At 40.8% G+C, this 14,172-nt stretch overlaps 1 protein-coding gene and 1 long non-coding RNA gene across 2 annotated transcripts in view; one reads left to right on the plus strand and one right to left on the minus strand.

The window, feature by feature from the left end:
* LOC107656721 (neural cell adhesion molecule L1.1-like) overlaps positions 1–14,172 on the minus strand; it is a gene marked incomplete at its 3' end in the record, with an annotated part of 32,034 nt that overhangs the window by 11,183 nt on the left and 6,679 nt on the right. Inside the window, exons 6-8 of the mRNA XM_016444665.1 lie at positions 12,368–12,482; positions 4,013–4,197; positions 2,872–3,003 (exon numbers count right to left, since the gene is read on the minus strand). Of these exons, the coding sequence (XP_016300151.1) occupies positions 2,872–3,003; positions 4,013–4,197; positions 12,368–12,482 (432 nt within the window). The remainder of the gene's footprint in view (positions 1–2,871; positions 3,004–4,012; positions 4,198–12,367; positions 12,483–14,172) is intronic.
* LOC107656722 (uncharacterized) lies at positions 368–1,576 on the plus strand. The gene is made up of 3 exons (XR_001630594.1): positions 368–444; positions 1,234–1,346; positions 1,438–1,576. It is a non-coding gene; the product is annotated as an uncharacterized LOC107656722 (long non-coding RNA).

Consider the following 14,172-nt stretch of genomic DNA (forward strand, 5'->3'; position numbering starts at 1 on the left):
ACCACACTGAATTTTACTCAGTGGTGTTTGCCCTGTCAGATAAGTGTTTTAATATTGTACATGCTCTGTTTTCAGTTACCCATCGAGTGCTGAAAAGCTTGTTTTTGTCACTACTTTCACATCTTTGCAGGGTCGGATTAAAGGAAAAGGAGATGGATTTGTAAGTAATATGTAATTAATGTCAAAAACAGCCAAATGTGTTTTTTTTACTCTGAAAGAACATTTTGGTTGTTGCATTCCTTGACTGTTGTCAGTTGGCCTTTACATTTCTCTTGATAAACTAACTTACAGTTTACTACATCATCTGACTCTTTGGTAGATAATAGAAATTAATTAAAAGGTATATTGTTGAGATCAATACTTGATCTCAGGCATAGGTCGTGGATATCGAAGGGGACTTCTACAATCTTTGAGTACCCATGCTTCTTGAATATGCCAAGTGTGGTAGGTCTCATTGCAGTTCAGTCTTTACTTATTTTCTTCCGTTACTTAAAGGGATAGTTCAACCAAAAATGAAAATTCTGTCATCATTTACTCCCCTTCATGTTGTTCCAAACCTTTACTTATTTTCTTCCTTTACTTAAAGGGATAGTTCAACCAAAAATTAAAATTCTGTCATTTACTTCCCTTCATGTTGTTCCAAACCTGTACGAGTTTTTCTTCTGCTGAACACAAAAGAAGATATTCTAAAGAATGTTGCTAATCACAGCAGAAGAAAGAAACTCATACAGGTTTGGAACATCATGAGGGGGGGTAACAACAACAGTAACAATAACATCATTTTCATTTTCGGGTGAAATATCCCTTTAAGATATTTTAACAGACAATGCAAAAGTTCTGATATTGTTAGTAATACTGTTTTTTATATATATGTATATATGTATATATATATATATATATATATATATATATATGTGTTGATCTCTGACTGTTTAGGTTTCTTTAGTGCATATCTATAGAGCCGCTGTGAATAATCACAATGGTACACAAAGTCTTAAAGAAAAAAAATAACACTCTCTTCACTCTTATTAACTTATTTAACATTAAAAACACATGTATTTAATGTAAAATGAGAAGGGCTTAGCCTTAAAATTATTTGCCATCCTGTGCAGCTGGCTTGTCAGTATTGTGGTATTGCAATATTGTGGTTATCACAACAACCCTACTTAGGCTGCTCTTAATCCTGCACTTAAACATTTATTGTATCTCTAATCTGTTTTCATTCATTTTCAGATGAAAAGTGCTACCTAATGCTGGTTGTTCTGGCATTTCTTCTGCCACCGTTGCCTGGAAGTCGCTGCAGTGTTAAATAGGAAATTTCATTCCTTCAATTTCCCTTTGTAACGGTATGTTTTACATGGACAGTTATTCTTTTAATGATGTCTTGATGCTTTCTAAACTCCTGAAATGTATTTGTTTTTTCCCCTTAACTCTAAGCCTGGAGCCATATTGCATCCCTCTGCAGCAGTTTTGAGACCGCATCAAAGACCAGACCACAGCCAATCTACATTGAGAGTTTGAAGAGCACAACATGACAATACATCATTGCGACGATTGACGAAATGACCATTTCTGTAGATGAGGGCCTGACGTCCTATGGACAAGATATTCGGCATTTGTGTCATCTAATCTAAATTAAATTTATGAAATTGAGATTTAGAACATTTTGTTGTGCCTCTGCATGCATTGATCCCTGACAACATTTGACTAATTAAATTGCTAACATTTTTACATCTGTCTGTTTTATTTCAATTTTGTAGAATTACAAATTGGTGGTAATGCTTATTATTTTTTGTCATATTAACATTAATTAGCAGTTTCTGATAATTTTCGGTTACACATAATGTGTTTAAATGACACATTAAATGTGTTAAATTACATTACACAGTAGATGTGTGATCCATCTTAACACAAATTGTGTTAAATTTGACACATGTCCCTGAGCACACTCACCACGTGTTAAAATTCTGCACAACATGTGTCATTTAATACATCTCTTTTTGCAGTGTACAGTATATGGTGACTGCAAACGTGTGTAATTTGTCTGCTTCTTGCAGAGGAAAGCCAGCAGTTTCCATTCTGTCTTGTTTTATTATTAGTTTTTATTTATTTCATTTTTATTTTCTGTTTAAATTTGATGAGGCTATTTATTTTATCGTACAAACCCCTGAAAACTGCCATGCTGGCAGCACAGTAGCAAGCCTTTAGCTGCCCAAAAGATGTGTCAACTAACACACCAGCACATATTGTAGTGAAACCTGGTACGTGTCACATCCCCAAGTTTACATAGACGGATAGAACTAATAAACACAATCATATAATTTCACTAATTTTGAAACACTTTTGAACACATAAGCTAGTGAGAGTTGGCAATTTTATGGCACTATAAAAGAAAAAAACATGAAAGTGGCTATAACTGCAGAAACTGCTGGTCCAATTAACCCAAAATTGGCCTGCAGTGTCTTTGTCTGGGTTGCCATTACAATCATGAAAAGCATGGCTGCCATTGTCCAGTCACAAGACCAATCAGAAAAATGTAGCCACAAGGTGGCGCTGTCAATGGTGTCATATAATGCAGCTTTTTCACAGGAACTAAAGGCCTGAATTATTCAATTGTTCAGTATATTAATCAAGGGTTGTTTTTTCCCCCACAGTATGCTTGGTGTTATAAGTGGTGCATGCAACCATATTTCTTTATTACTATTTTAACACTTCAGTTCAGAATAATAATAAAGTACATAAGAGAATGATGCTGAGACTAAAAACAATGTTCTATCCCATGTGTTCCCATGTATTTTGGAAGCTTACTGACAGCTCTTTACATTGTATCAGCTGATCAGTCATGCAGGCTGAAATCGACGAATTGTGTACCTGTGATAGGAACACCATTGATGCTCCACGTGACATTTGGGGTGGGTATCCCTTCAGCCTGACAGTCCAGTCTCACAGTCTCTCCTGGGGCATACAGGTGGTCTTCAGGCCACTTGTTCCAGTAAGGAGCAGCTGCGATCCATAAAAACAACAGAAACGATATAAACTATAATAAAAGTAAAATATAATATCATATATTATATTGTATACTGTGACATCTGGCACAGAAAGTGTCAGGACAGAAAAAAAACATTAATTAACAGAAGAGATATTCCTGTGACCCTACAGAGGTTTGGAGAGCGAATGAATGGATGGAAGAGATGTCTAGTAAGGATGTCATGCAAGTGTCTAGATAAACTGTAAAAGTGCCGCTGTTTGCGTAGTTTATTCTGTAGTAACAATCTGTAACAATAAGTTACAAATAAAGGTTACTCGTGCTCTTTAAATTAATGAATGAGTGTAGGTAAATGTGTCTACATGCACATGCGTCAGATTAGCTGCTACATTTGCCAAAATGAGCAATATCCAACAGACCACACTTCATTACAGCAAAACTTATTATAGTAATTACAATAACTGGGCAATAATAACTAGGTACTAGCCCTGAACCTACCCTACTCCTAAACCTAACCTTAACTCATGTAGTTACCATAGGTAAGTGCACTGTAAGTGCACATACTGTAAAACAGAGTGCAACCCATTTTGTTATCAAATCTGACCAAGAGCAGTGTGTGTGGTTCCACTTTAAGGTGTTGTTGCTGCACAGATAAGTTTTGAGCAATATTAATAACACCATGTACATATTTTTCAGCGTGGAAGTGATTTTGTGTAAGAATTTCATTAGCCGCTATAGGCAGGTAAAGTGCAGTAAACGGTAAATATATATGAGCTACAAACCAGTGTGTTCATGATTAGGATGATACATTAATATAATACGATAACAAATACCAGTTTTCAGCATAACTGACTGTTTTTGTACCGGAAGCCTTACATTCCAAAGTTACAAAAGATCGCACCTGCTCTTACAATAAAAATAAGGTAGACAGGGTTAGGCTTTGGATTAGGGTTAGCTGCTTGCTGCTGTTCTTACTATAGGAAGCCCATGTAACGTGTGTAAGGAGTGTTTCCGTCTGTGTCTCACCCTCCACTGTGACAGCGTAGTGGTGTTTAACAGAGCCCTGGCTGTTCCGGGCAATGCACGTGTACTCGCCATCATCCACCTCCGACACGTTCTCGATCTGAAGCCAGCAGTTGTAGTTCAGCTTCTTGGCTCGAGCGGGAGAGAGAGGGCTGTCCATCCGTTCCCAGTGCACTTCTGGAGTTGGTCTTAATCAGAGGAAGCAATAGTTAGCAAAGCGACTGCTTGCTAGTCCAGTCAAATCAGCTCCTTCAGTGACTTTCTGAGCCCACTGATCCCTTTCCAGTGGTCAGACGAAGAATTGATGTGCGAGACCCATTCATATTTATAAAATGAACAATAATAAAACCACTAATTCATGCGAGAACCATTAATAGTTAAAACTTTGATGCATTGATGCAACTTTGAAACATTTCTCCTCTTCTCTAGCTTGATTCTTAATATTCCTGGCACTGTGTCCATGACATCAGCAGCATTATTATTATTTTAATACGTCTGTTTCTTCTTGGGTGATTATTGTCTCAATGTCCTGCAGTAAAATTGCGTAATGTACGGCTATCCATTATATACTGTATTACATATGTATAACAGGGGCAGAGCTACGGGTGGGCCCAGCTTGTCTACCCGGTCAGATGCATGGGAATATTTTAATATTTTATTTTTAATAATACAATTTTAAAAGTTTAAATTCTTCATTAATTATATGATTTGAGTCATTTGTTTCATAACAACTATAATAATAATAAAAATAATAATAATAAAATGCAAATTAGTCTCTTCAGTTACATTATGCTAGTAGTAAGTTATGTACTTCTTTTCGCCTATAACACAGTCTGTCTGGATTTGCGCTAGCAGCTCATTTCAATTAAAAATGGCTAAAAATCTAAACAGCTATCTATGACACTTTAGAAAAACATCTCTAGACAAAGTTTTATCTGAAGCTAAAGAAACTGAGAAATGACAGGATCATCAGTCAACTGAGAATGAAGGCGAAATGGACATGGTCTCAACATCTCGTGAGTCGGATAATATGCCCATATGAATGCTTCAGCCTTTAAGGAACCTCTCCCGCCAAAGGCTTTGGTAAATCTAAACTGTGCACCTTCGGATCTGTCAGCGAAAGAGGAACCAGCCACTCAACCGGTGTTTGGGAACATCTCTGATGGAAAATCACGCTCCTTCGGTTGTTATTGCTATGACAAGTTTAAGTGGATTGAATATAGCAAAACAAGAGATACCCTACTATTTTTTGTAAAGTATGCAGACATTTTCCTGAAGCACATAGTGAGTTTGCTTTCACTAAAGATTGGAGATCTCTGACAGGCCTGTAATAAACACGAGTCTAGCAAACCACATTTTAAGTGCGCTTTTTAAGTTTGATGCATACAGGGAAAGCAATGGAGCGCAAAGCCGTGGGACCATGTTAAATCAGAGCCGAACCAGCAACATGTTAAAGTTGTTTCAGACATTGTTATGTCATGTGCCAAGCTGGATATTCCCCTCAGAGGACACAGGGAAACAGAAGATGCATTCCTTAATAAAGGGAATTTCATGGAGCTATTTAAATTCATATCAAAATACATTCCAACAATTTAAAATAGACTAAAGGAACAAAACAATCACCCCTATGAGCCACCATGTTCATTGTGTAATGCTGGTTTATGTTGTAAGTGTTACCATTGTTGTGTTTCGTGTGTCGAGTATTGATGTCACATCTTTCAAAGATGTTTCTCAGCAGTTACTTCACTATTGTGAAAGATCCATCCACAAACATTTATGAATATGAAATAAGTTATTGATTAATCTTCATGCTTAAATAATGCTAAAATAAAATCTACATGTTCATGCTACAAATAGTTTGACTAACTTAAAGTCAGGCAATTCGATTGAGCCTGGTTTTGATTACTTTTATGTGACTGCTCAAGCTTTTTTTATTTAGTTTGGGGTAACAACCTCTACAGCTTTAAATGTCAGCGGAGACGATGTCAACTAGATGATCCCCAGAGACAGATCCCCAGTGAAGACCTCATCACCTCGACAACCATCGGCACCAGACAAGTCCTCTGCACCTGTGCTGCATCCAGGAATTAAACCACGCCATGCTGGTTTCGTCTGGCCAGAGGAGAACTGGCCCCCCGACTGAGCCTGGTTTCTCCCAAGGTTTTTTCTCCATTTCTGTCACCGATGGAGTTTTTGTTTCTTTGGCTTGCTTAGTTGGGGAAGCTTGACTGATTGCACAGACACTATTGAAGAGAGCTGAACTGAATGATGACATCACTGAATCATCAATGAACTGACTTTAGCTGAAAAATGACTCTTTGTTATTGTCTTCTTGCATTATTGACAATCTATTTTCCTGTTTGACACTGTAAAGCTGCTTTGACACAATCAGTATTGTATAAAGCGCTATACAAATAAAGGTAGCTTGACTTGACTTAAAATGTCAACAATTTAAAAGAATAGACCTATAAGAATGTATTAATAATCTTAAATTAATATATTTCCTAGCGGAGAGAGTGGTAGAGAACGCATTAAACTAGCAGCGTAATAGAGAATGTGAAGCTGACGTCACGCCGCGTTGAATTCTGGGAAGCTTTCTTTGCTTCATACTGGGAGGATCGCGCTGCCTTTCCGCTATTGAGTTTAGGGCAGTAGTTTGATTTTCTCTCGTGGCTGTGAAAAATTTCACCATTGTATGTCATTCTTGCTGCATTGAGAATTGCAATAGTAGCTCAGATAATCGTTCTGAGAGAAAACCGGACAATGCAATATGTTTTTCGCCTTTCCTATGTGTAAAAACACCAAGGGAAGCAGGTCGTGGAGATGACGAGAAGCCGCCAGATAGTAAATCTATTAATAATGTCACTGATTAAACCCACTGCCTATCACTCAATAAAAGAATCACATTGCCGGTGTTTTTGAAAGTTTTGATTTTGTTTGGTTTAATAATTAACATTGCCTTTTCGAGTATGAGTCTCACTCAGCTTGTGAATTAGCAGAACTTGAACAGAGACATTATACAACACTCAACACAAATAACGCTTAATGTGGCTTAATGTACCAAGACAGTGATAAAGACAAAACTATAAAGCATACTACTATGTGCAGACACGCATATGAGCCCAAAATGTGAACGCAACACGTTTATTTACAAGTGTTTTCCTCTCATATAAAAAAAATGCTTAATGCACTGAGACAGTGATGTTGTCACAGTACAGAAGGAGACCAGGGACGGAGAGGTAAAGTAAACAGAGAGCTTTATTGAACAGGTGCTGGGAGAGAGAGAGAGAGATGGAGAGCAAACGGGTTAGAGCAACAGTCTATGGAATGGAAGGGATCGGGCCCAGACCCTCTTGCTCTCTCGGAACCAGTGATTCACCGCTTGAACGTCTGCGGGTTCTCCCATCCACAGGAATAGGGGAGGTTGGTAACCGAGTACGCACTGAAACGGGGTGAGGCCGGTGGTTTGCTGTCGAAGGGAGTTTTGTGCGTACTCGGCCCAGGGAAGGTAGAGGCTCCAGCGGTTCTGGTTGTTGTGGCAGTAGCTACGGAGATATCTCCCGAACTCTTGGATCTTGCACTCAGTCTGGCCGTTGGACTGTGGATGATATCCGGAGGTGAGGCTTACTGATACGCCGAGGAGATGGAAGAAGGCCCTCCAGACCCGGGAGATATGATCTGGGTGACGATCATGGAAGTCACTGAGGAGTAAGTGATCTAGCACATCATCTCTACGAACCCATGTTCTCTCTTCGGGGCCGAATCCCTCCCAATCCACGAGATACTCTAGGCGGCCGCCTCGACGCCGGGAGTCCAGAAGTGAATTGACTCTGTAGATGGTCTCCTCTTCCCAGCGTGAGGGTAGGAGCGGTGCAGAAGGCTTCCTTCAATTCTTCAAAGCTCTGGAGGGAGGTGGGCATCCAGGACAGAGACTTGGGCTTATTACGGAGCATAGACATGAGACCTGTGTGCTGACTGAAATGGTGGATGAAACGGCGGTAGAAATGTGAGAATCCTAGAAAGCGTTGGAGTTCCTTAACGGTCTTGGGTTGTGGCCAGTGGTGAATGGCTTGGACTTTTTTGTCATCCATCTGGATGCCCTGAGGACTGATGACATATCCGAGGAACTTGACGGTGGTAAGGTGGAACTCGCACTTCTCCAGCTTGAGATAGAGGTGGAATTTTCTCAGCTGTTGAAGGACCTGCTCCATGTGGTGGCGATGTTCGGCCAGGTTCCGGGAGTAAATCAAGATGTTGTCGATATACACGATCACAGAATGATGGAGGAACTCCCGGAACACCTCGTTCATGAATCCCTGGAATACGGAAGGTGAGTTGGATAGGCCATATGGCATAACGCAGTATTCATAGTGTCCGGTGGGCGTGATGAAGGCGGTCTTCCACTCGTCACCATGGCGGATACGAACGAGGTTATAGGCGCTTCGCAGATCCAGCTTGGAGAAGATACGAGCTCCACGAAGTTCCTCGAGGGCGGCCGGCACCAGTGGAAGGGGATATGGATACTTCACGGTTTGTGAGTTGAGGGTCCGGTAATCAATACAAGGCCGCAAGCCTTCTTGCCCACAAAGAAGAAACTTGAAGCGGCCGGATGGCCGGATGGAGGGCCGGAGGTGGAGGGCCGGATGAAGCCTTGCTGGAGAGCCTCCTTAATATACTCCTCCATTGCTCCTTGCTCCGGGATGGACAAAGGGTACACCCTACCCTTAGGGAGTTGAGCTCCAGGCAGCAAATCTATGGCACAGTCCCACGGCCGATGAGGTGGTAGTTTCGTCGCGGCCCGCTTACTGAACACATCCTGGAACGCCCGGTATTCCCAGGGAATGCTGTGTGGTTCCGTGGGTTCAGGGCTCTCGATGGAGGTGGCACAGACAGGGAGGAAACCAGGTCACAGGGGAAGAACTTGGGACATACAGTGCTGCTGACAGTACTCACTCCAGTGAATAACTTCATAATAACTTCATAACGTTGGTGCTCCAGTTAATGATGGGTGCGTGTTGGGTTAACCAGGGGCGCCCCAGGATGATTTCCACTGTGGAATTCTCCAGCACCAGAAACGAGATGGTTTCCTCATGAAGGCACCCTATGCGGAGCGTGATGGTGGGGGAGTGCGAAGGGCCTGACTGTTACTTTCCCACATGGACTGGGCCCAGTGAAGAGCGCGGCCGGCGAGATGAGAGATCACGAAGGCCACCTTGGCGCGGTCATTGGGAAAGGCTTGTGACTGCATCTCAAAGTATAGGGAACATTGTAATAAGAAGCCACCACAATCTGCCGCCTCACCGGAGGAGATAGCGGGCCGTGCCATGGGACTGTGGGAGGCAGATACAACGGGCGTACGGATGGCGTGGATTAAATCCTCCAGTGATGGGGGGGTTCGGTGGTTGTGGCTCCATAAGTGGGTAAGTTGGGGTCTGGTCTTCTGTCACAGTACAGAAGGAGACCAGGGACGGAGAGGTAAAGTAAACAGAGAGCTTTATTGAACAGGTGCTGGGAGAGAGAGAGATGGAGAGCAAACGGGTTAGAGCAACAGTCTATGGAATGGAAGGGATCGGGCTCACGTGATGACGGGTTCCTTTGTGGATCGGGCTGAAGAGGATGGCACAGAGACAGGAAGGTATCAGGATGGAGTCCGGGTTCAGTGAGTCAGGTAAGGAGTAGCGTAGTGAACTCAAGACCAGACGAAGTGTGACTGCAGTGACTGTGCATTTAAGCTAGTGCTGATGAGGTGGTGACAGGTGCGGCTGATTAGTACTGCGGTGATTGTGAACGGGTGTGTGAGATGATTGGGCCTGACGAGGCTGGACTCTCCCTGACAGATGTTAAAAGACCACATTCTGTGCACACTTTACTAATAAAGGTCTTAATCCATAAAAGAGGTGGAAGTGCTTCTGGGTCTTTCGTCTGTTCTGTAGCCGGCAGGTCGTACGGGTCGATGTTGTTGATGTCAAGCAGTTTCTCTAAATAATGCTGCTTGGCGGTGTGATTTAGTCTCTCCTGATAGAGCCCCTTTCCTTTCGCTTTCTCCTCCATTTCTTCCCAAGAATGCAAACAAATATCAAGCTGTTCTCTCTCTGTTGCTCTTTCTCTTGCTCTCATAGTCACTGTCAAAGTAACCATTGCAATGGATAGCGTATCCTGCTAATATGGCGACGCCTTCCCAAAATGCAAAGTGGAGTGAAAACATTGTGACGTAACTCCTCATTCTCTATAGCAGCTGGCTAGACCCACCAGTCGGGATCACGGCCATTTGTCTCCTGTATTCAGGATAAACCTCCCTTAAACGTCGATTATACAAAAGAGTAGATTCATAAGAATACATTACTCATAATAAAACAATGAATTTCATTGCAGTAAGAGTGGTAGGGAACACGTTTAACCTGCAGCTCAATAGCAGCTGGCTGGACAGAAGCGGCCACAGCCATTAGACTACTTAAATATAAAATGTATATCATATTAAATAATAGATTCAAAAGAACATATTCACAATAATAAAATTATTCATTTCCTTGCAACAGGAGTGGTAAGGAACGCATAGCCTAGTCATACTCATAGCTTAATGAAGGCTGTCAGAGGAAGACATGAACGCAAATAAATATATTCATTTATTCAAAGTAATAAAAAAAATAATTTACAAATAAAATAAAAAATAAAAACCAAATGACTTCCTAATAGGTAGATCAGTCTTCAATCAGTAGTTGCCTAACTAGCTGGAGTGTCAGGCCAGCTGACCCGCCAGTGGATGGTGGCAGGTCATATGACCTGTCAGTGGCAGCTCCTGCCAGCCAGCTGAAGATTGAACCCCGACTCAAGTTCACCTGAAAGAAGCATTTTTGAAAGCAATTCCCATCGGCTCAAGTTGGTGCTTTGCACTGCTGCCAAAGTGTCTGGGGATGTGGCCAATAATACACAACGGCACGCTCAGTTCATCACGCTACAAAAGGAGATGAATCTGAACCACCAATGTATGGAACTGGAAATACCGTGCGAGACGAGATGGAGCTCAAAATCAGGGTCCATGCACAAAATATTTGATTTGCTGGATGTATTACTGAAGGCGTTAGCTGAATATGCCGAATCAAGTGATCAAACTAGAACTGTTTGAGAGCAGTGATTTTGTAACGAAAGGATAACAGAGTTAATCACTGTGGGTGACAGACTATATATTGTTGATTGAAAAACTGAAAGCTACTTATGCAGATTTCCAATGGTGACTTTGACAAAGTGCTCAAACTAACGGAGGAGTTAATGGCCAAGCATGACTGGGATGTCACTTCTTCTCATCAGAGCAATAAATTCAACGAGTCTGCCATCACCACAACACTAGGGAAAACATCCGTTGTCAAAAACAATGATTTAAGGGTATTGTGTGGATAATCCTGTATCCTGGACAGGCAGATAGCAGAGCTGAACTCTTTAAAGAGGATACATATGGAATCATGCGAGCTTCAGCATCCCTCTTAGCTGGATCCACCAGTTTTGGCCTGAAAGAACTGCTGAAAGCCCCATGCGATTTGTATGGTATTGTAGTCTGAGGTGATGAATACACAGTTTTCACTCAACACGTCAGAGGCAAAATTGATACAGGAATGGAAAATTCCCCTCACTGATTGAAGTACTGTAGCTGTACTGTAGCTGTCCTCATGACATTTTACCAAACACCAACAGTCTATTCAGGGCCATTTTAACTCTACCGATGACGTCCTGCTGCGTTGAGAGACTTTTCTCCGTAACAGTCCGGATCAAGACACGTCTGAGATCGTCAATGTTGACAAGACGCCATTACAATTTGATACTTTTGTCTTTTGAAAGAGAACTAACAGAAAACTTAGATTATGACAAAATGATCAACATCTTTCATTCCAAACCCAGATGACAGCGACTTGTTTAAACATCTTCATCGCTACAGACACCGCTCATTCAAGGTAAGTTAAAATGGTTTTCTTAGTCTGGCCCGCCATGGCAGGATATGCAGTATTTGTCATATATATTGCGTATATATTGCATATATTATTCAGGCCCACCCACAAACAACTTTCTGCATCCGCCTCTGATGTATAACAGACATTATAGGCTACAAATCTTTTCTTTCTACATTGTTACCTGTTTATTGGATTTATGTCTGCTATATGTTTAGCCATGTGTCTGTTTGTTATATTTGCACAAATGCTGTCTTAGTCTTGAGAAGAATAGCTCATAAACGCCACTGTATATTGGATATTGAATTCTGTTAAAATGTTAATTGACAGATTATTTTTGTTTTTGTCAGCTGAAGAGTGCATGCAGATGTTTTTGCTAGTAAATTCAGCGGCCATGAAATGACATTGGCTGAATACTCACAGGCCTTCTGGGATGCACTCTAGAGTCAGCGTTTGGCCCCTGAGCACCAGATAAGAACTGTGGGATCCCGCTGGCTTTTGCAGCTGGGGCCGCCGATTCTTCACCACAGAATTTGCTGTGAAAACCGAAGAACACAAGTGAACCCCACATGTAAGTTTTATTCATTTTCAGTGTATAAACAGAATCAGTGTATAGAAAGAAGAAGATTATTTCAGCATGAAAACTCCTCTGAACCATGTAATTTGTACATATGTAACCCTGAGGCTCCGTGTCATAGTCACACTTCCCTCCATGGCTGTGAATATTCAATAATAATAATAATTTTAAAAAGTAAATCTTACAAACGTCACATTCCCAAATGTACAATAAACTCATAGCACATGCAGAGACTTCACTCTGAAATCAGACTGTAAAATTATTTAAATAAATCACAGCCTTTGATAATCTCACAAAGCTATTCCATGATTAATTCAATCTAATTCATCAACTCATAAACTCCCGTTTGGGAAACCTTGCCGTAGGACAAAGTGAGGTTCGTAACGAAATGGTTTAGTATGACTGGTGTGAAAAACTTGACTGGCCTGCACAAAGACCTGAACCCTAGTGAAGATCTTCAGAATCAACTGGAAGGCTCACTTCAAACCAAGCATCACTGCACAGTTGCCCAGTACTGTACCTTACTGACACTATATTGTTTAAGAACAGTGACAAAAACAAGTCATTCCAAGGATTCGTACCAAATGTTGTTTCTGTGGAACAAGTGCTTACATATAATAACACAAAAGATGGCAGTCAGCAGCAATTGTGCAGGGTTTATTTAAGCCAAAAATGTGAGACTGGTCTATTTTGATTCCACTGGCCATTAAATTACACCCAATCTTCATATGTTAGTCATATTGGGCATCAGCCATATTACCCTAAATTTTGTCAAAAAACGCTGTTCTTTACAAACACACTGGTGTATCAGGTGAGAGCATCGCATGTGTCATCAGAGGAACGGATTGTCCATCAGGAGCACCAGGACCAAAGCCTGGACCCTATGAATTATGGACAAAGCTACTGTTTGACTTCTTCTTCTTTGTAAATACAGTATGTTCAGTTCTTTAAGTAAAAAAAAAAACTATAATTAAGAGATCTGTAAGTTTGTCAGAATCAATCCTGTTTAAAATCCTGTATAATTTCTGAGTTACATATTTTATTGTCATTTGTAGCAATACATTTAAAACTGCATTTGTATTATCTGTCCTTTAGCTATGTTATTTATTTATTTATTATTATTATTATTACATTTTAAGGGCATGATCCTCACCCCAAACTCCATGGCTCAAATAATTTTTATACCATGCTTACCATACCAAAAGTTATCAAATCATTCTTATGTAAATCATCAACAAATTTAATGGAAAGATTACAAAAAGGATTTGCTATTTAGTATCCAAAAGCTATAGAATGCTATTTAGTATCCATAATTTTGCCATTGCAATGCTTGGACGAAGTAATTGCTGATGGCAGTTTTATATATTTTTTTCAACCTCTTTTAATTTTGTTGTTAACATCTCTTTGACCGTAGACTGTAAAAAAAGTTGGACGATGCCTCTCCACTTCCTTCCACTATAGAAAAGTGAAGCCAAAACATCCCAGTATGGCCGCTGTCACTTGCACCAGTGACATAATTTGGAGCCTGAGTCAGTAGTGATTTATTTGGAGGCCGAGTCTGCGCAGTAGTGATTCATTTGGAGGCCGAGTCTGCGCAGTAGTGATTCATTTGGAGCTTGAGTCTGCACAGTAGTGATTCATTTGGAGAC

The sequence above is a fragment of the Sinocyclocheilus anshuiensis genome, unplaced genomic scaffold, assembly GCF_001515605.1.
Source record: "Sinocyclocheilus anshuiensis isolate Anshui unplaced genomic scaffold, SAMN03320099.WGS_v1.1 scaffold3248, whole genome shotgun sequence".
NCBI classification, from domain to species: Eukaryota; Metazoa; Chordata; class Actinopteri; order Cypriniformes; family Cyprinidae; genus Sinocyclocheilus; species Sinocyclocheilus anshuiensis.